The 20,258-nt window shown below is 36.4% G+C and overlaps 2 protein-coding genes across 7 annotated transcripts; one reads left to right on the top strand and one right to left on the bottom strand.

Annotated features, from left to right (window-relative positions):
- Positions 1-2,212: 2,212 nt before the first annotated feature.
- On the bottom strand, positions 2,213-6,293 carry LOC126616069 (protein DJ-1 homolog B-like). 2 transcript variants are annotated; one of them, XM_050284030.1, is made up of 9 exons: positions 6,188-6,293; positions 5,835-6,035; positions 5,157-5,306; positions 4,862-5,044; positions 3,965-4,045; positions 3,261-3,461; positions 3,033-3,173; positions 2,485-2,701; positions 2,213-2,443 (listed from the first exon to the last, which is right to left on the bottom strand). In XM_050284030.1, the coding sequence occupies exons 1-8, from the start codon at positions 6,212-6,214 to the stop codon at positions 2,495-2,497; spliced, it is 1,191 nt and encodes a 396-aa protein (XP_050139987.1). In that variant the 5' UTR covers positions 6,215-6,293; the 3' UTR covers positions 2,213-2,443; positions 2,485-2,494. The 2 variants fall into 2 exon arrangements, with proteins under 2 accessions (XP_050139987.1, XP_050139986.1); XM_050284029.1 differs by having other exon boundaries at positions 2,213-2,701.
- A 3,755-nt stretch (positions 6,294-10,048) lies between these two features.
- LOC126615551 (increased DNA methylation 1-like) lies at positions 10,049-20,256 on the top strand. Of its 5 annotated transcripts, none has more exons than XM_050283383.1 (10): positions 10,055-10,450; positions 10,585-10,617; positions 13,120-16,362; positions 16,697-16,817; positions 17,447-17,526; positions 17,966-18,207; positions 18,399-18,485; positions 19,174-19,273; positions 19,579-19,780; positions 19,862-20,256. In XM_050283383.1, the coding sequence occupies exons 3-10, from the start codon at positions 13,558-13,560 to the stop codon at positions 20,200-20,202; spliced, it is 3,978 nt and encodes a 1,325-aa protein (XP_050139340.1). In that variant the 5' UTR covers positions 10,055-10,450; positions 10,585-10,617; positions 13,120-13,557; the 3' UTR covers positions 20,203-20,256. The 5 variants fall into 5 exon arrangements, 4 of the variants coding, with proteins under 4 accessions (XP_050139340.1, XP_050139343.1, XP_050139339.1 ...); XM_050283386.1 differs by having other exon boundaries at positions 13,200-16,362; XR_007620819.1 differs by lacking the exons at positions 10,585-10,617; positions 19,862-20,256 and adding an exon at positions 18,854-18,953 and having other exon boundaries at positions 10,049-10,450; positions 19,579-19,597.
- The last annotated feature ends 2 nt before the right edge of the window (positions 20,257-20,258 follow it).

Consider the following 20,258-nt stretch of genomic DNA (forward strand, 5'->3'; position numbering starts at 1 on the left):
GCATACAACTTCAGAAATACGATGAAGAACGCCAAGAAAACAAAGCTGAGCTACTAAAAAGGAGAAGCAGATAAAAAACAAGAAATAAATGGGGAGATTGCCAACTCCCAACCAAAGGAAGGGACGAGATCGAATATGTGCGAGAGGGAGTAGGATTCTTTTCCTTCATATTACCATTCATTTTCATCTTCTCCTCTCACATTCTTCTTTTTGTTTTGTTCTTTATATAAAAAAAATCAAAACAAGATATAAACGTGGCGTAATCGCAACCGTTTAAATATGAAAAGATGAAAAAATAAAAGATTATGAAAGAAGAGAATCATACTCCATGTGAGAGAGTAGGCATGAGCGATGCTAGTAAACAATATCCAATAAAATCAATTGAACCGAACTTTTTTTTTTGGGGGGGATAATTGAACTAAGAGATGTTAAAATGACAGTCTCTCGTATTTTAAATATTTCACCATTTTGCTACTTTCACTTTATATATAAAGGGATGTTAGCCGCCTCCAATATCGTCATTCGAAATTTTGAAACATCTTTCGAAAAATAGAAGGAAGACTTTTTTACCACTTTGTACAAAAAATAATTAGGAAAAGTAGTTTTCCCACATATCCCAAATGTCGTTGAGGGTTCCTAACTTGTTAATTTAAAAAGAGGACATGTTTAATCTAGAAAATATGAATTTTCTCTACCAATTAATCACGTGTGAACAGTTTTAAACTTCAACTATCTAGCCGCCAATGGTAGCCAACCGTTGGTAACACCATGACGTATTCTTTGTTTACATTATTAAAGTAATTGGGTGACATTCTCTGACTAAATTATTTATACGCCTGGTTGTTAAATTATTTGAGTAATTAACTGCGTAATATGATTGACGTATCATAACAAAACATGTCAAACTGTTAAATCAAATTATATTTATAATCATTAGCTATTAATCTAGTCAGAGGCGGCCCTGAACGAGCGCAAGTGATGCCACCGCACATGCTCCAAAATTAGAAGGGCGCCCCCCATTTTTCATTTTTGCATGCATATATGTCTATATATCTCTATTAATTAATGAAACCCTATTTGTCAACCAAAATAATGTGAAAAGACAAATTAGTCTTCTATCACACAAAAAAAATGATAGGCAATATTGTCTGCTTTGTACCCCGACCATACCCTCACAGTTTTGTTTTTTTAGAACTCACACGAGAACTTCCCAGTGGGTTACCCATCCTGGGATTGCTTTCACGCAAACTTGCTTAACTTCGGAGTTCCAATGGACTCAAAGCCAGTGAGCTCCCAAAAAGTCTCGTGCTAAGTAGAGATGAGAATATACATATAAGGATTACAGGATTCACATCCCTGGACGATATGAGATCTTACAGTGTAGACAAATGCTAGTGTGTGTGTATACTTAACCGTGACCACACAAACAAGAGAAGATAAGAAGAGTATGGAAATGGAAGTAGAGACAACCCGCCTCCGTTGAGTTGTTAGCGTGTCTTGTCCTTACGCTACTTTATATCCTCCTAGAAGTGGTTTTGAAACCTGCCACTACTTTATTTCATTTTTTTTTCACTTCTTTATAACTAAATGCATGAATTTTCACAAAAAAATAACGCAAAAATTTGAGCCATGAACCTCTTAAAATTAATGGAAAACACCAATACACCATACCATCAATTGTTTTGATAAAATTGTTTGTCCTATACAATTTATAGAAAATGCAACTGAAAAAAAAAATTACGATCTCAGCTTTATTTTGAATTTTCAATTTACTTACGCACAAGGCCGGCCCTGAGCCTAATAATATTTCATCGTCAAATTACCGATAATGCTTCGTTGTCAAGTTGTTAAACATCAAGTTCTTTTCATGGGGTTTTCAATTTATATATTATATTATCCTTTTTTTTGAGAAGATTTATTTTTGTCAAGTCCATTTTTGAGAAGATGAACCCTTGCAGACACCTTCTTTGATAATTCAACGCAAAACACGTCACACATCAATGTTCCTCGATTGTTTTATTCTGTCTGTTAGGAGATTGGAAGTTAGCGTTTGTAATTCAGTTCCACAATTTCCAACAAAATAAATTTACTTCTCCACATCTTCCGGCTCTCAAAAAAATGAACTACTGATCCTTCAAAGAAAAAAATAAGAACCGGTTTAATTATCATGTCGTTTTTTGTTTTTAATTTTTTATAAGACACATATGAGAAATGAAACGAAAAAACAAAATAGTTATCAAATGTAAAATACGTAGGTCTGCCTACAACAAGGATGATACTACAAAACTACAGATGAACTCTTTTTTTTCGGTTCTAACAGACTGTTCAGTACAAAACTACATATGAACAATATCATGCCAGTTCTCTACACATTTATTTATACACAAACTCCGTAAAGCACAAAGGATTCACACTCAGATATGAATCCAGCTTTCCGCTTTTGGTAGTCCCGGGTCGAAAGTATGGGGATGCAACTTATACCAGAACATGAGCTCTAAGGATGAACGAAAACAAGGACTTTCGCGAGCTCTATTGCTTTCTTGCGGCCAAGAAACTTCTCAACAATTCCAAAAGCGAACTCCATTGAAGTTCCTGGTCCTCTGCTGGTGATGAGGTTGCCGTCAACCACAACCCTGTTCTCGATTTCACTTTTATCTGACAGCTTGTCGCACATTGCGGGGAACGCTGTCGCCTTTTTGCCCTGGATCAAAGAACAAAGCTCACTAACTGGTTGCAGCAACATAAAAAATTTAAAGAGCAAGCACTAAAGTGGAAAATGCATATAAAAAGTTGATATTTTAAAACGTTTCTAAAATGCAGTGATGGACGCATATCAGATTTGAATGTAAATAAGTTCCTGAACGAGTTTGAACGATGCAAGAAGCAGAAAGGTTCAGTGAAATGATTATAATGTTAGGTCCAGTTAGTACACTACTCAATTACAAGAGGTGCAGCCAGAATTGGGCCAACGTTAATGGAATTGCACAAAATTGTACATGCGATTATTAGGTTGTTCAACGTTGAAAGCATACCTTGAGTAGGGCATGGGGTTCCAAAACTAGAGCTGGGGAGGCACATATTGCTCCATAAGGTCTCTGTGATACCCTCTGCTTTTTTAACAAATTCACGAGCTTTTCCGATTTTGCAAATGCTTGGGCACCACCAAGTCCACCCTGATTAAAAAAATACGAATAATGTTTGACAAATCAAAAGGGTAAAGAGAAACTGTTAAACAGTAGAAAGCTGGAAACCCAACTTACAGGCAAGACAATCAGGTCATACGAAAGTTTGGTAGCTTCATCGAGGGACATATCTGCCTCCAGTTTAACTTTGCGGGAAGCAATAATTTCTAGTTTATCCTCTACAGAGGCCACCACAACATCTGCTTTGGCCCATCGTAGAATATCAATGATTATAATAGCTTCCATTTCCTCTGTGCCATTCGCAATAGGTACAAGAATCTAAAGGATAACAAAGACAAAAGAAGTTTTAACTTACAAAGCACATTACACCTTAAACAATTGTTGAAATTCGAAAGGATCCTAGAGATATTTGCAAATGTAAATCACCACCAAGTAAAGCACTCCAGTATAGCCACCTTTTTAGGTTGCTTACAACAAGATTTGAACTTGAATTTACACTTCCTACCCTATCTGAATGCAACTTGAGCTAAAGCCCAATAAAGTAGACAAAGAAATCCACACACAACGGTGTTCTCAAAGTTCGTGCAACAAAAGCCCAATAAAGTAAGGATAATGCCAGGGAGACCAAACTTTTAAACCAAATTTGCAAACCAAATGATGTGTCACCAATAGGAAATAAGCACGTTAATCAACACTTGAGCAATAATCCAATCAATAACCACATCATTTGGTTTCAAAATTTGGTCTCCCTAGCCTTACGCATAAAGTAAAGTAACAGCATGCAATGTAAAATAAAATGGATAAGAGTATAAAAAATTCACCTTAGGGGAATCACTGGCAGTCCACTCAACTGGGTTTAGCTCAGTTATGACATATTCATCCCCATGGTTGGAACGCATCACCTGAGTACAAAAACACTGTTACAGATCCACCACAAACAAAACCGAAACAGCATTCTAAACTGCAAAGTCTAGGGCTTCAGCCACTTGGGCCGTTAATCAAGGGTAGCAGGTGAAGCCAGATAACAACAGAATCATATTTGTTTTAATTTTCCCAGACAATGAATAGCTTTGAAGTTGGTAGACAAGAAAGCCACCAGCAGAATGACACCACCAAAAGCTAGCAATAACCACCTCCACCCAATCAATGACAAGGTAGACCTTTAAAAATACAAGCCGTGTAAAAGCAGCAGTTCAAGCATACATGTTACTGGATCGAGCTTATTTTATATATAAGGAAGAAGCTAAGCTCAAAAAGGTCCATATAGATAGATATTTAAAGCCCACAAGTATAACAAAGTAGCCACCTTTTCAGCTAAGTACTCACAATATCAACTACTGAATACTTTATCCTAAGTTTTCTTATACACGAACCTCAAATGGTTTTATTTTCCTTTTTGTCAAATATATTAGCAAAAATATAAATTTCATCCTTTGGGGTCTTTACCATCTTTTCTCAATTCAATTAAAAATATCAGTTTATTCAATCCACACATTTCTAGACTATGGTAAATTCCAATGAATCTCCATTTCTCATCGTTTCCCTTAATCTTTGTCTTCATTGTACTAAATCTGCAATGATTAGAGTGCCCAAGGGAAATTATCATCAAACCTTTTTTCTTATATTCTATGCATCCATTTTTTTCCCTTTTAAATTGGGGTGAAGGACTGAAGAATAACACAACCAATCAAAACGAAGAACATTGAGAAAGTATATACCAGTGGCCCAGAAACTTCATCAGCTTTTTCTTTCCCATACAATTGCTCGACCAGTGCAATAGCAAACTCCATGGTAGTACCAGGTCCACGACTTGTCACAACTTTGCCATCCACCTGCACTCTTGATTCAACAGCGATTGCACCAGATGCTAATTGCTCCATAAAAGGTGGATAACAAGTTGCCTGTTAAAAACCAATAGAGCCCACAAGTTCAGAGTTAGTCATCAAAAACGACAAAAAACACTAATTAAAATTTTATAATTAATGAAACATTGGAGGTTCTTAGAGATCTTACTTTCAGTCCCTTCAACAAGCCCCATGACGCAAGTGCCACTGCAGGTGAAGCACAGATTGCGGCGTAGAGCTTCCCATTTGCAGCCTGCTTCTTCACCAAGCTTTCCAGAACCTCACTATTCTTAAGATTAGCGGCACCAGGGATGCCTCCCTACAGCATAAAAACAGATATAATAAAATTCAAGTGTACCTAAAAAGGAGTAGTACAATTCAACGAGAAAACATTAAAGCAGAATCGGAGAAGCTGGTGAGAGCATGATACACACAACGATGGATAAAATCCTTATTCCACCCCATACAATACGGATTACATCAGCAGTTCAGCTTCGTTTGGACATTACTTGGAAATTAAGTAGTGGCATTAGGCAACACATTAATTTGGGCGTGACGGACCAAAATCCCACACTCAAAGAAGCTAAACACATCTGCTTCAAGCAAAAAATTCTTCAGGTAAATCGAAACAAACTGAAAGTTTAAGTGATATTAGCCAAGTTTGAAAATTGAAGTAATATGAGCCAAGTTTTACACTTTCCATTCGATTTTATCAGCACTTTCAGAAACAAACAAAAGTAGCCACATTTCAAATTTCTAATACACAAATAGTAACAGAAGCATACATATGCATATACTGTAAATATACATATACATATACAAATACGAAGAGAGAGAGAGAGTGTACGGGTAGAGCGATGAGATCGAAGACAGTTTGGCTACAATCCGAAATCAAAGCATCAGCGACGATCTTAACGCCGTGGTAACCATCAACCCGAAGCTGCTTCTCCACAGAAGCCACAGTAACATCGGCCCCAGCTCGCCGCAGAACATCGACGGTGATCACCGCCTCAATCGCCTCCGTGCCGTTCGCAATCGGAACCAAAACCTGCGTCCACAGTCAAAATCTCACTCACAAGCAAACACAATCATCGAATTAAAAAAAGAAAAAGAAAAGAAGATGAGCTGATTAGCGTGGTGATTAGTGAGGTGTGATTAGTGAGGTGATTAGTGAGGTGATTAGTGGATGATTGTGATCACCTTCTTAGCAGGAGAATCGGAAGCCATAGCTGCACAGACGGAGGAGGAGGAGAAGAAGCACTTTCAGAGAAGAGGGACTGCTGGTTTGACTTTGGAAATAGGAAGGGTCTGATTTCCACGTCCCTCATTTTACTTCTCACACACCTTTCTAATTTTCAACCGTCAGATTAGATGAATTGAAGAATATCAACAGACAGAAATTAGTAAGTTCTAATTTTTAACCGTCAGATTAGATGAATTGAAGAAGATCAACGGACAGAAATTCGTAAGGATATGTAGGAAGTAATTTAAGATGTGTGGATAGCACCCCAATAGAAAAGAAGAAAATGGGGCAAGAGAAATGGAGATATTTTTCAGTATACGTGACGTTATATAAACAGTAAAATATGTTTATTAAAAGGTTTTTTATATTAGTACTTTACAAAATGTTAAATGCACTTCACATTAAAATTTAATATTAAATAACTTATTTATCCTACTATGTAATTACAATTTTGACCTTATTAGGTTAAAAAATTATATATACCCTCCAAATCACTTTTAACGTATTATTTATCTTCTTCAACTATCAAACCCCATCCGACCCTCCATTGTTGAATAAAACTCTATCAAATGAAACTACAAACTTGTTGATTGAGAAAATTTATTTTTGACGAATGAAACACGAAATCGATATTTCAGAAGCTTCACATAAGGTAAGACTTCATATTATTTATTGTTTTAGTGATTTTGACGACATCGATAATTATTTAATTTTGCTTTTAATGCGTTATTCAAGCTTCTATGTTCGTATTCATCTTTTAGGAATCACAGGGATTACATGAAGAATTAAACACCTAAAATTACCATCAAATATTAAAAATAGACGACATGGGTTTTAATGGTGGAATTGAAAACAACTCACATATACTTTAAATCCCAGGCGGTATCTTTTGTCAAAATTTTAGCCGGCATTATTTGTCCAAATTAAAAGCTTTATAAGATTAGAGAAATGTGGGGTGTATAGAAAATATGGGGTACATATAAAAAATGTCGGGTGTATATTAAGAATGTGGGGTGTGAGGGTATTATGGGGAAGGGTTAGGTCATCTCCAACTGATGGCGAGCCAGAGGGCTTATTTTAGCCCTCTGGCCCTCCAAGATCTTCAAAGATATTAATATTTTAATAAACAGTATAGTGTCATATTTGTCTATGTCTCCAACCAAGGGTCAAAGGGCCAGATGACTCGTTTTAGCCCTGTCACAAAAAACCATCTCCAACCGAGGGTCAAAGGGCCAAACATAATTTATTATTTAAAAATTACAATTTAAATGTTGTTTAAGTTTCATGTTGTTAAATGTTTTTTTTATGTTGTATAATTTTTATGTTGGTTAATGTTATTTAATGTTGTTTCATATTGTTTAATGTTGTTTTATGTTACTTAATTTAATTTAATATTGTATAATGACTTAGGACATTATAGGAAAAAAATAGAATTAAAAAAAATACGAAACAAATTTTGTGAAATAGAAGTTATAAGAAAAAAAATAGAATTTAAAATAAAAGGAAACAAATTTTGTGAAATAGAAGTTATAGGAAAAAATAGAATTAAAAAAAAAAATAAAACAAATTTTGTAAAATAAAAGTTATAGGAAAAAAAAATATGAAAAATAGAAGTTATAGGAAAAATTTTGTAAATAAAAAATAATAATAAAACTGTAAAAAAAAAATTTCAAAGCATTCCTGTCGGTTATAACCGACAAGAAATCCGACACATTTAAAAAAAATATGGCCAGCCTGAGGCTGGCTGGCTGGAAGTGACCAGCCCTCTCCGATTATGTGGGACCCTATCAGATTCCACAGCCCTCTGCCCTGACCCTCAATTGAAGACAGTTTTTGGGCTATTTTCAAGCCTCTGGTCATTTGAATCATTCGGTTGGAGATGACCTTAAGAGTGCAAAAGTGTCATATGGCCTTTCGAGTTCCGAGGTTTCGTGTTGTTTCTAGAAGATAGCTAGCCTATGATGGTTGTGCATGTGGATACGCCGATATGGCGGACGTGAGTTTTGGTTTGTGGGCTAATCTTTGGGCTGACCTAGACCCAGAAGTCTAAATCTTATCTTTTATATCCCAATTTATCTTCATGCAACCAAAAGCCCATCTAAAAGAAAAAGGACACCACTTGGGTGCTGCAAATTCAGTAGCAACTTTTGCTTCTACCCAATTATAGATGGAATTTGCATTTAAATTTTTAATTATTTGGACACGCATTCATATGTGGTAGAGTGGAAGCAGAATTTATAGCAGCCAAGTAGTGTTCAAAGAAAAAAAATCATGAAAACTTTCTCTACGAGTCTCCATCCATCCCAACCGACTATTATATTGCTCGCAACTATCCGGTCGAGATGAGGACTAATAAATAAAGAATCAATTTTTGGAAAAAATAATTAATATAAAGTTATCAAAAAGTATATTAGGAAAATATTGGTGCTAAACACGGTTTATTGTCTTCATTTTTGAAAAATTTTATCGAATGAAATTTACCAAATTTATTTTCATATCCTATAAATAAATAAATAAAATTTCATTTCACTTTTGTTTTAAACATTACCAAATAAGCTTTAAATATGGGGTTCTGACACGTGTCAACAAGAAAAATATGAGATACACAAATTAACTAAAAAAAAGTTGGATTAGGATAAATTTTGTCATTGCGTGGGTGACAAATAGTGTAATAACATTGAATTTTAGTAGCATTTATTTCAATTATTACTCTGAGCTAGTCCATGCAAAGCGCTATGCTCTTTTTTTGTTTTTTTTTTTAAGAAAACCTCAATGATACGGGGAATATTTTATTAACAATGAATTCTTTTTATTGAAAGCATTGTATGTGGTCTGTTTCACAGTTTTTATTGAAACCACTTTAAACGAATTGCAAGAAAAAAGTTATAAACAAATTAACATGAGAGGAGATGTACACTCACATCTTAGGTTTAAACTCTCACCGTCTTTTGTAAGTACACCACACAATAAAACTAGCAAGGGTATATTGTATATTCTGATTTCGTACATTTTGGAAGTATGCTAAGACAATGTTTTGTCTTTTAAGCAATTAGAGTAAGAAAGTTCGGAACAATGCAATCGGTCTTTATACTTGTAGAAAAGATGAATTCTCTCTTACTATTGAAGTTTTGGTGGTTAGCAATTGCTCACGATAAACATACTTGACGTATATAATTCGTGAATTAATACACATATCAAAAGTTTACCGTTGCATTAAAAAAAAAAGGGAAAACTAATGAAAATGGCTTGAAAACTTTGAGTTTTAATGATAAGGACAAAATAAAGGGTAAAGTGAATAGTATCAGGATTGACTTTTTAGTGTAAAAATGTGGTTTTTCGTTAAAGTGAACAGTACCAGGTGCTTTTCGTTAAAGTTCCCAAAAAAAAATCATAACGATCTTTCTTATTATAGATAAAAATATAATTGAACCCAAACGGGCAACCGAAGCTCAAACAACCTATAAATGCCAACAAACCATAACATGATACATTGTCTAAACACTCGTCGAGCAGATCTGGCACACAAACCCAACAATCAACATCATGAGAGAGAGATAACACCATATCTGAGAAATATAATCCTTTACCATAATCAGCGTGACCAAATGTTATGAGAACGAAGCTTGGCTGCTGAAAAATCAGCAGCAGCTCCTACTGCTACCGAATAATGGATGGATACATGTCTAAGTAATTGATTTTTTAATCATAATTTGAACACATATCTACCTATGATTTGTTATATCAGTGAGTAGCTACTGATTTTTTCAGCAGCCAAGCTTTCTCCATGTTTTAAACCCCCACTTTGGGAGTGGGGGTGTTTATGGGGTTCTTCAAAATATGCAAAGAGACAAAGCATAGTGGGTTTGAGGAGAGAGACAGAGATATGAGATGACATGGGCTGCTCACATGGAAGATGATGGTATGAGATTTAGGAGAGAGAAAGAGAGGAGAGAGAGAGGGGAGTGTACATGTACATCGCATCTGTTGTACATGGAGCACTTTCCGGGTTATCAAAAGCCCTTTTTCTGCTGGAGATTTTTGCTGTCTACCGTTACGGCTAGACTGTTAAGTGATAAAAAGCAGACCCCCTTTCCCCCTCTCCCTTCTTATCTCCTCTCTCTCACTCTAACCCGTTACCTCTTTCTCCTCCAATTTCAAAACCCTAATCCCAATTCCTGCTCTGATCTTCTTTGCATGTCGATTGGGAAATGCATCGCTAGGTGAGTTTGTTTAAACCTCATTGTTTCTCTCCCAATTGGATTGTTTTTCAGCTGATTTGCCACTAATTGGAAAAACCCTTCTGAGTTTTTCACCAATTGTTCAATCCCTAACACCAGTTTTGTGCATCTGTCAGCTCTGCATGTTGATTAGGAAATGCATTGCATTGGTGAGCTACCTTTCTGGGTTTTTGTTCATTTGTTCGTTGTCTGGTTTATTCTGTTGTGTGAATATGTTCAATGGCGCTGTGGGGGAGTGAATTGTGGTTTCTTCAACCAGGAAATGTGATTTTATCAGGATTTATCTGATGGGTTTTTATCTGCCTAATCATGGGATTTTTTAGGATTTTTTTTTTTTTGCTTTTGATGTTTCATTCATTTCTGGTAATGGGTTTAAATTTGTTGATTACTTTTCTGTTTCGTGGGTGTGTATGAGTTTTCATGTCCTTGGGATCCAATGCATGGGATATATATATATCCTGTTGTTGTCTCGGAAATCTCTCTCTGTCTCTATTACTGATGTGCAATATTGGGATATTTTCTACCGGTGAAGAATTCCTCATAAGGTTTATTTTGATTACTAATTTTCGATTCAAGCTAAATGGTTCTACTCGTTTATTGCATGTGCATTTAGAGAGTGCTAATAATAACAAAAATTTACTGCGTGCCTTGAGCTGTATCTGTATTCTGTAATGATACAAACTAATAGAGTGGCCTTTCATTTTTCTTTTTCTTTTCGAGTTTATGAAAACCAAGCTAAATTGCGACATGTGAACTGGTGTATAGCAGCCTAGTGAACTGGTGAAGGTGATGTACGGAAATCATGAGTTAAATATGAGTGCATTGGCTAGTCGCCATTTTGGCGTATCTTATGTAAGTTAGATTTGGAATCCACTGATCATATATTTCTTCGTTGTCCCTTCACTTTGGGTTTATGGTTGAAGCTGGTTAGTGAAGCTCACATTTTGGTTGGAAGGGTAAGAAAGTGAAGGTGTTGTGGGGTTTCAGAATTCTCGCTGTGTTTTGGGTGGTTTGGATGGAGAGAAATTTTTGAAGATTATGTAGGAGCTGGTTTTCAGGAGCTTTGGGATAGAATTTGGTTTTTGTCCGCCCTCTGGGCTGCCATTTCTTCTGAGTTCAGGGGAATTTCTCTCTCCTGAAGTTAGGTAGATTAGAAGGCAGCTTCCTTTTAGTTTGCGTTAGGGCATTCTTCAGCTTTATGGAGTTGTCTTTTTCTATTTTTGTTTCTGTTTGGGTGGTTTGCGTGACCACCCTTTATGTTGCTTGACTGTTTCTCCTTCTTTCCTCTTTTAATATAGTCGTGTCTGTATAAATAAATAAAATGGCGTTGACTTGTTTAATTAGTAATCTTATATTTATATTTTATATAAATTACTGTTTAAACAACACAGATTATGTGAGACTAAAGATTTGAAAGACTAGTTGTCTTTCCACATGTGAGAATTTGAGTCAGAAAAGGTTCCTATTGTTTATGTTGTAAAAGTTCCTCTTCTTTGTTATTATAGTAATTAATTAGTTTGATGTGATTGCAATTTGCAAATGTTATTCATGTGAAGTTAAGAATAGCAAAACACAGTGAGAATTCTTATTTGGTTGACAATAGTAATTAATGCATTTTGCATTTAGGTCTAGGCAGTGGAGTTCTATGTTGCCACTAGTTTGGTAAAATGTTATATAAGTTATGTTACTTATTTACTAATTATGGGAATTATACACACACCCACACGTACCAAAAATGCCTCATAAGAGCCTTGATTAAATTTTTAGATGAGATTATGTTTCTTGACCGTTAGATCATAGATGGGTTTAGGGTCTACGGAGAGAAAGTTATGATGTCTTGCCTCCTGCTTATGAAAAACAAAAAGGGTATGTTTGTGTGTGTGTAGAGAGAGAGAGAGAGAGAGAGAGAGAGAGAGAGAGAGAGAGAGAGAGAGAGAGAGAGAGAGAGAGAGAGAGAGAGAGTTATGATATTTTGCTTGACGGTTTGACATGTTCTATTGCCATAATGTGAATAAGAATTAAGTGTTTAGGAGTTTGTTTTTTCTTGTTTTCTTTTCTTTTTAGATGCTTTTGATGCTCCTGTTGCATTTTACCTAGTTTCTAGAGGAGTTCCAACATTTATAGGTCTGTCAGTAATCAGTATCAAATTGGTGTGAATTAAGCCCAATCTGAATATGAATTTTATTTATCCATATACGTTGGAATGAAGTTGAAATCTGAAAGAACGTCCACAAACTCAAACTCAATCAACATTTGAATATTTGCAGTGTATGTACATACTAAAAGATTTAAATGGATTAAAAATATTCTAGTTGGAGCTTGATATGATTATGGTCAGCTGCTACGAATTAAGTTTAAATTAACGGCTGGATCTGTTGGTCTGTTAGGGTATCGAATCTTAGAGGGATATATATGGATTGCATTTGAATATTGATTGGTATCTGTAATGTAAATGTTCGAGTTATTTTGTGATTTTCCTTATTGGGGGAAGGGAGTTTGGCTGTTTTGTCTTTCAAAAGCTATAGAGTTAATGGAAGAATTGAGGTTTATATTCAGTTTTGTCGTATACCGCTAGGAGTGATTTTTGGATGTTGTTAATTATATGAGATCTACATCCCAAGTTTTTAATGTATTTTTCCTTATGATTGCAGATTCTTCAACAGTAGTTGAATTGTTTGAGCTAAAACATCAGCTTTGAATGATGACAAACACTACGTTGTTTTATATGCAGTGATTTGTGAATGAAGGCCATGTACTATCGCCCACCTTTTCTGATGTTGGATATATATATTTATATATTCACTAAAGAAAGGAAGAGACTGAACAAGTTTGCTCTCAATTAGTAGAGATGTTATTTTCCAAGTACGGAGATTTCCATGGCTTTGGGGGTGGCAGTTATCAAATGACTTTACCTGTACTTCAGCATTAATAGTGATTTTGTCAAGGGCAGATTCCAGATTTTCAGCAGCAGTTAAACAGAGTAATATACAGCAGGGTAGATCTCACCTTTCGTGCTGATGGTTATATGTAGTGCAAATTAGGAAACATAAGGAAGACTGGTAAAGTGGAACTGCAGTGAGTTGACAGAGATGTTTCTCAGCAAAGAAATTGACGATTTGCATGATGATGGGTTTGAAGGATCGAAAAATGAGCACTGTATATTCACAGAGGTTTTCTTCGGTCAAGACATTGGTCGTACTAGTAATAGATGTCTTGTTACTGGAATGATCAACTTTGAATGTGAATCAAGTAAGAACACTGATGGAGCACCATCTCCAAATAGTGAAAACTCAGTTGTGACGAGTCACTCCTCAAAAAATACCTGTTTAGAGGAGTTTTATAATGCAACTGAAGATTTTAGAGAAACCTCTGCACCAGGGTTTTCCTTGGACAGATCTGCTATGTTAGATAGGAATGGTGATGATGCGACTGTTAATAGAATGAAGTTTTCAGTCGATGAGCTTCCTAATACCAAACCTGGTTTAGGAAAGGTCACGTCCAGTCCAGCTTCAAACTCTGTCTCTGAAACAGTGACATTTCGTTTGGTTGAATCTTCTAGCCAGGGAGTCACGTCTAGTTGTTATCTGTTTAAGCAACATGCAGAACTTAACAAACCGGGCGTAGCAGGTGACCCAGATGTTTCAAAGTGCAGATTGAGATACTCAAATGGGGATGATAGAAAGGAAGTCTGCCTAAGTAAAGCTATTGCTTCGCCTGCTTCACATGAGAACTTCTTGACCAGGCTTCTGGTTGCAAGTCCATTAGCCACTGTTATCGATAAATCCAGAACTCCTCTACATTCTGAGGGAAAGCCGAACGGATTTGAATCTTCTGTTTTGGATGTCTCCAATGTTGCCTTGAAGACAGAGAATAGTAAGGACCCTCGTCCACTTCTCCGATATCATGTTGCTCGCTTGCTTGAAGCTGCTGGATGGCATATTGAGAGGCGAAAAAGACCCAGTAGAAATTATATGGAGACTGTTTATATGACACCTAAGGGAAGGTTAATTTGGGAACTCCCCAAAGCTTGGCGGTTATGTGGAGAACTTCTGTTAGCAGATGGGTACAGTATGCTGCAGGAAGATGATACGAAGGAGTGGGCCAACATCAGTCAGTTCTGGTCAGATCTGTCTGGTGTTATAGTAAATATTGGGAAAGAGATTCATCATCCACAACCTGCTACTGCATTGGCTTACTGGTGGAGGCTGTTAGATCCTTTTGTGGTTGTCGTGTTTATTGAGAGAAAGATTGGTTGTCTAAGAAAGGGAGAGATAGTTAAAGCAACTCAAAGTGTAGCTGATTCGAACCGTAAGACTAATTCTGCTTTGGCCCTGACTAGTGCCAATAACATAGAAAGTCATTTTACTAAGGAAGATGTGTCAGCTCCTCTCCATGACTCCACACTCGCTAGGAGGGTTGGATTAGCAGTTTCTAAGCGAGATTACAATGCCTGTGGGAAATTTGGTAATGAAAGTTCCTCAAAACATTGCGGACAGACAAGTAATGAGGAAGTGAAATTTCTTACGGGACTATCTATTTATTCGGCTAATGCAGAAAGTCATTGCTTGGGGAATGCTGGTAATAGAGTTGAAAATGGGTTCTCTGGGAAAATAACTTGTCCTGATTCCTTACCAGTTTGTGGGTCTGGTGGCATTTGTATTCAGTCAGCTACTCATCGTGAAGAACCTATTACTTCCAGAAATTGTGACAATGTGCATGGAGGTTCTGAAGCTGTCTCGCCTCACCAAGATGGCAATGCAAATTCCCCTGGCTCTAATAAACAGAGTTCTGGACTTGATTTAGAAACGCCTAAGGAAGTTATGGAAGACACCTCAGTGGATTCTTCTGAGGAAAAAGATGAATCAGAGGGAGGCAAGGTTGATGATAAGCTGGAAAGCGCTCAGAAGGGATCATTAGATAACCAAGGAAACTACACAATTGATTTTCTGAAAAGAAAAACACGTAGGAAGTCTAAAAAGATATCTGAAATTGAACCAAGCTTGTTATACCGAAGTAGCCTTTTAGATTTTACTTCAAGTGAGAATGCTGATTCGCTGTGTATTGATGCTAATGGTACCCAGTCAAAGTCGACAGAGGTCCAGGATGAATTTACATGCAATAAAAGATGCAAAGGAAGTCGCAAGATGTCCTTACCTACCGACTCTTGCCAGCAACAGATTGGGAGAAAAAGTTCAAAGTTGATGAAGATTTCTCGTGAATGTGATGCTGTCCAGACTGGAAGAAGTAAATCATTTAAATGCCAAATTGAAGATGATGACTTGTTGGTTTCAGCTATTATAAAAAATAAAGATTTTAGGACAATGCATGCTCAATATTCTTCTAGAAAGAAAGCCTACAAATCAAGAGCTCATAAGAAAGGTAAAACTAAAAGCCAAAAGAGTCGTTGCAAGTTGCTTCCAAGAAGCCTGGGCAGTGGGGGAAAGCACTTTAAGGATGGAAAGTGGCATTCTGTAGGAGTGAAAACAGTTTTGTCTTGGTTAATTGATGCTGGTGTCATATCTCCAGATGATGTGATTCAGTATCGGAATCCTAAGGATGGTGGTGTCCTTATAGATGGTCTGGTTACCAGGGATGGCATTTTTTGCAAGTGTTGCAGTAAAGTAGTTTCAGTTTCTGAGTTCAAGAGTCATGGTGGATTCAAACAGAATCGTCCATGTTTGAATCTTTTCATGGAATCTGGTCAGTCCTTCACCTTATGCCAGCTTCAGGCTTGGTCAGCTGAATACAAGACCAGGAAAAAGAGCACCCAAGTCGTGCGAGATGATCAAAATGATCAAAATGATGATTCATGTGGACTTTGTGGTGATGGTGGCGAGTTGATATGCTGTGATAATTGCCCCTCAACTTTTCATCAGGCTTGTTTGTCTCTGCAGGTTTGTTTTTGCTGATTTTTTATATATGTTTTGTTTATTTTTCCTGAAATTTCCTCCTTATTTTTTGTATCCATTCCATGCTATGCTTTTATAACTTTTGCACGGTTGGTTCTAGCGCCTCTAAATATTTTCATAACTAATTATGCTTCTGTTCTGCTTAAACGTTCTGTTAAGAAAATATGTCTATTTCCATATTTTCACACAATTAGATTACTAATAATTAACCTTTTATTTTTTATTCATAGAAGGATTCTTGTTGATTTGCTGTTTTGGAGTTTATGCTTGTTTTTCTCTTAATGTAAACTAATTATCTGTTTTTGCTTTTGAACTTCAGGAGCTCCCTGAAGGCAACTGGTATTGCTCGAATTGCACCTGTTGGATATGTGGTGATTTTGTCAATGATAAGGGGGCTTCGAGTCGTGATGGATTTAAGTGTTCACAGTGTGAGCATAAATGTAATTTTCTTGTTTCTAGATTATCTTTCTTGTAACTAAACTGTTTTCAGTGCATGTATATAAGTTGGAAGTTTCATGTGGTATGTACATGTCTAACTATAACATGGTGCCTAATATTCTCTGTGATTGCAAAAATGGTATATTGGTGTTCTAATATTTATTAGAAAAATAAAAGGATAATTACCTTTCTTATATTTATAGAAGTTAATTTTCCACAATTTCCTTCGATGGATATTCAACACCAAAATGTGACCTATTTTTATCCATATTTTCTTGTTAGTAGATTTTAATTTATATCCGCTAGAGAGCATTAGAAGGTTGTTGGAGTTGATTAAAAACACAAGTATTATACATGAAGGTGGACAATAAATCACTATAAAAAGTAACTTGGTTGTGTGTTTTCATACTATAAAGTCTGTGTAAGGAAGTTCAACCCATTTTTTGCCTATTAGACTACAAGGAATTGATTTTTCATTTCATATTATGGTTTATTATCTCTGTTCTAATTAATGTCCTCTCCGTTATTAACTTATTAGTGGTCATCTTGTGATTAAGTTGAACTTAACCTTTTATTTATGTTCTTTTTTTCTTCTTTCCATTGTCTAGCTTACCTTATCTTTTATAAACAGATCATGCGGCATGCCTGAAAGATAAATGTACCTACGGAGCCATACCGGATACTTGTTTCTGTAATAGAAGCTGTCAGGAGGTAATTTTGTATTATCTTATGAATAAAATTTCAATCAAGGAGGATTTGTCAGGTTTTACACAAAAATAAATTAATGAGTTATCCTGGCTTCTAGATTTTTTCCTTGGGTGAATTAAGGACTTCCTTCAAATACTTATTTTCCTTTTACATAAATGAAATATAGTGGATTTCCTTTCCTAAAATGTCGTCCTACAACTTTTTGCGCGTTTGTGGTGAACCTTATTTGGCTATAAGGAACCAGTGATAGAGTCTAGTAGTTGTTTCTTTGTTCATTGTGATTTGTTTCTTCCAAGTTGTCATAATTGTTATGAAAGAGCAATGTGATAAAATTTGCTTAGTGTTTTATCCAAAAAGAGAGAGTTTTGAATTTATTAGTCTTCATTTGCTATTCTTACTGGTTTTCATTAATTCGAATACTAATTTTAATGGTTGTGTGTAGGCTTATTCTGGTCTTCAATCTCGCGTTGGCTGCATTAATCATTTTGCTGATGGATTTTCATGGACACTACTTAGATGCATTCATGATGACCAAAAGGGTCATTCTGCTCAACGGTTTGCTCTTAAGGCGGAATGCAATACAAAACTAGCTGTTTCTCTTTCAATAATGGAGGAATGTTTTTTGTCAATGGTTGATCCAAGAACAGGCATAGACATGATACCCCATGTTTTGTACAATTGGGGGTGAGATCATCTCTTCAGTAAAGAATCGTGATTATTTTCCAACTTGATAAGTAGGGCTCTTAAAGTGTAGCTTTGGGAACAGTTATATCTAAAATATTACTTCCTCTTGCAATTTGGTTTAAGTGAAAGTTGCTTCTCAAATATCATTTGTATTCATGAATTACTTATTGATATTTATGTGAAACTTTCAGGTCAGAGTTTGCACGTTTGAATTTTCAAGGCTTTTACACTGCGGTCTTGGAGAAAGATGATGCATTGGTATCTGTAGCATCCATCAGGTAGTACGAAATTAAGCTGTGTGTGATGTTATGTAATGTTTTCTCACCAGTATTTTGTTCTAATGTTTCTTTCTTCAGCTTGCATCCGCATTAATCTATTTTCTGCTATCCGTTAGCATGTTTTTCTTTCTTGTGAAAAATAAAAACTTCCTCGTTGATTGCTAGCTGTGCAGTTCAGTGACATTGTGGTCTTGACTTCATGAATGAATTATTAATGCTCCCTTGGAGCATCTCCAACATCTCCAACCGTAGTCAATTCCACAGTGGAGAGTTCTAATTGACGCAATTAGGCAACTCTTAAATGTTAGGCCCACTTGCGTTGAATAATAATAAAGTGCTATATTGATTTGACTTCTTGGGTGGAGTAGGGGCTATGCATATTTGCCACATGTGGTGTCGTTTGGCTGCACTCTAGAGGTGTATGAGTTTTATGTACGGTGAACGTCATGGGAGTGGGTACAGGACCAGGTACTTCAGAGGTTTTCAACACTTGGCATTGAAATATCTCTGCATGCATCGCCATCATTTCGATGCACGTACAAAGCTGTGCGGACGCACATCGTTTGAGCTTTTCCACTGTTCTTCTCAGCTCTCCTGTCTTTACCAACCCAAGTTTTCTGAGTTTCTTAGTGCTTCATTGTTTTGATTTTGAACTTCTGACATATTTTGCGAACTTTGTTTGTTGCAGGGTGCATGGAACAACAGTTGCAGAGATGCCGCTCATTGCAACTTGCAGTAATTTCCGTCGCCAGGGAATGTGCCGACGCCTTCTGACTGCGATTGAAGAGGTATAGATGTAGAATATGTAGTTCATGGCATCGTCCTTGAAATAATTGTATTTTATTTTTCTCCCAAAGATACACAATATATCAGGATTTATACCTATTTATGGAAACGTAGTTTACAAGTCTTCCCTTATTTCTAAATTCAGGATCAAGTAATATTCTTAATTTCTTAGAAATAAAAGTAGGATCGATCTGTGTATAGGTCGGACCTCCGATTTTAGAATTCACTGGTCCAGCAGATATTCATCATTCGAGTCTTTTTAATTGGTTCATGTTATTAATATGTTTCTTTCTCCGTGTGGTTGTAGATGCTAATATCTTTTAAGGTTGAAAAGCTTGTCGTAGCTGCCATTCCCGATTTGGTAGAGACGTGGACACAGGGTTTTGGCTTTGTACCCATAGAAGGCGACGAGAAGCGTAGTTTGAACAAGATCAACTTGATGGTCTTTCCTGGAACAATGCTGCTCAAAAAACCCTTGTACGAAAATCAAAAAGCACGCAGGCATTCAGGTAAGTTATTCTTTCCCCTCCTCGGGCATGTTCGGGAACCTAATGTATTGCGTTCTGCTAATGACACTGATGTTAAAACAGAAGCAGAAATGGGAACCAACAGAGCTGTTGCTGATGCGGAGTTAGAAGTCGGTTCTGAAGCTGAATTCAACGATGCTATCCAGCCATCTGAGGGAACCGGTTGTCAGATCGAAGAAGGCTGGGAATCTGAACTTGGTACTAAGGAAGCAGAAGTCATGGGAAGCAAGAATGTGCAACGTGAAGCCGAAGGAAGCACTTTGCAGGGCGAATTTTCAAAGCTGTCCAGTGAAGAAGTGGCAGATCTAACATTAGGAAATAGCGACGGGCGTGAAACCGTGACTAATGTTGAATCCTTGAAAATGTATGATGAAATACAGCAGCAGCTTCCTTTGGACGAATAATCGCAGAAAATTAAAAAAAAAGCGATGTTGAAATGAATAAAATGGTTTAAGTTAGT

The sequence above is a fragment of the Malus sylvestris genome, chromosome 3 (assembly GCF_916048215.2).
Source record: "Malus sylvestris chromosome 3, drMalSylv7.2, whole genome shotgun sequence".
Lineage (NCBI taxonomy): Eukaryota > Viridiplantae > Streptophyta > Magnoliopsida > Rosales > Rosaceae > Malus > Malus sylvestris.

Excerpts from the sequence above, each read along its gene's own strand:
- LOC126616069 (XM_050284030.1), bottom strand. The coding sequence starts at position 6,214 with ATGGCTTCCGATTCTCCTGCTAAGAAG. Across the intron at positions 4,046-4,861 it reads ATGAAGTTTCTGGGCCACTG|GTGATGCGTTCCAACCATGG; the intron begins GTATATACTTTC and ends TTTTGTACTCAG. Across the intron at positions 3,462-3,964 it reads CTGCCAGTGATTCCCCTAAG|ATTCTTGTACCTATTGCGAA; the intron begins GTGAATTTTTTA and ends GTTATCCTTTAG.
- LOC126615551 (XM_050283383.1), top strand. The coding sequence starts at position 13,558 with ATGTTTCTCAGCAAAGAAATTGACGATTTGCATGATGATGGGTTTGAA. Across the intron at positions 18,208-18,398 it reads CATGTTTTGTACAATTGGGG|GTCAGAGTTTGCACGTTTGA; the intron begins GTGAGATCATCT and ends TGAAACTTTCAG. Across the intron at positions 19,274-19,578 it reads TTCTGACTGCGATTGAAGAG|ATGCTAATATCTTTTAAGGT; the intron begins GTATAGATGTAG and ends GTGTGGTTGTAG.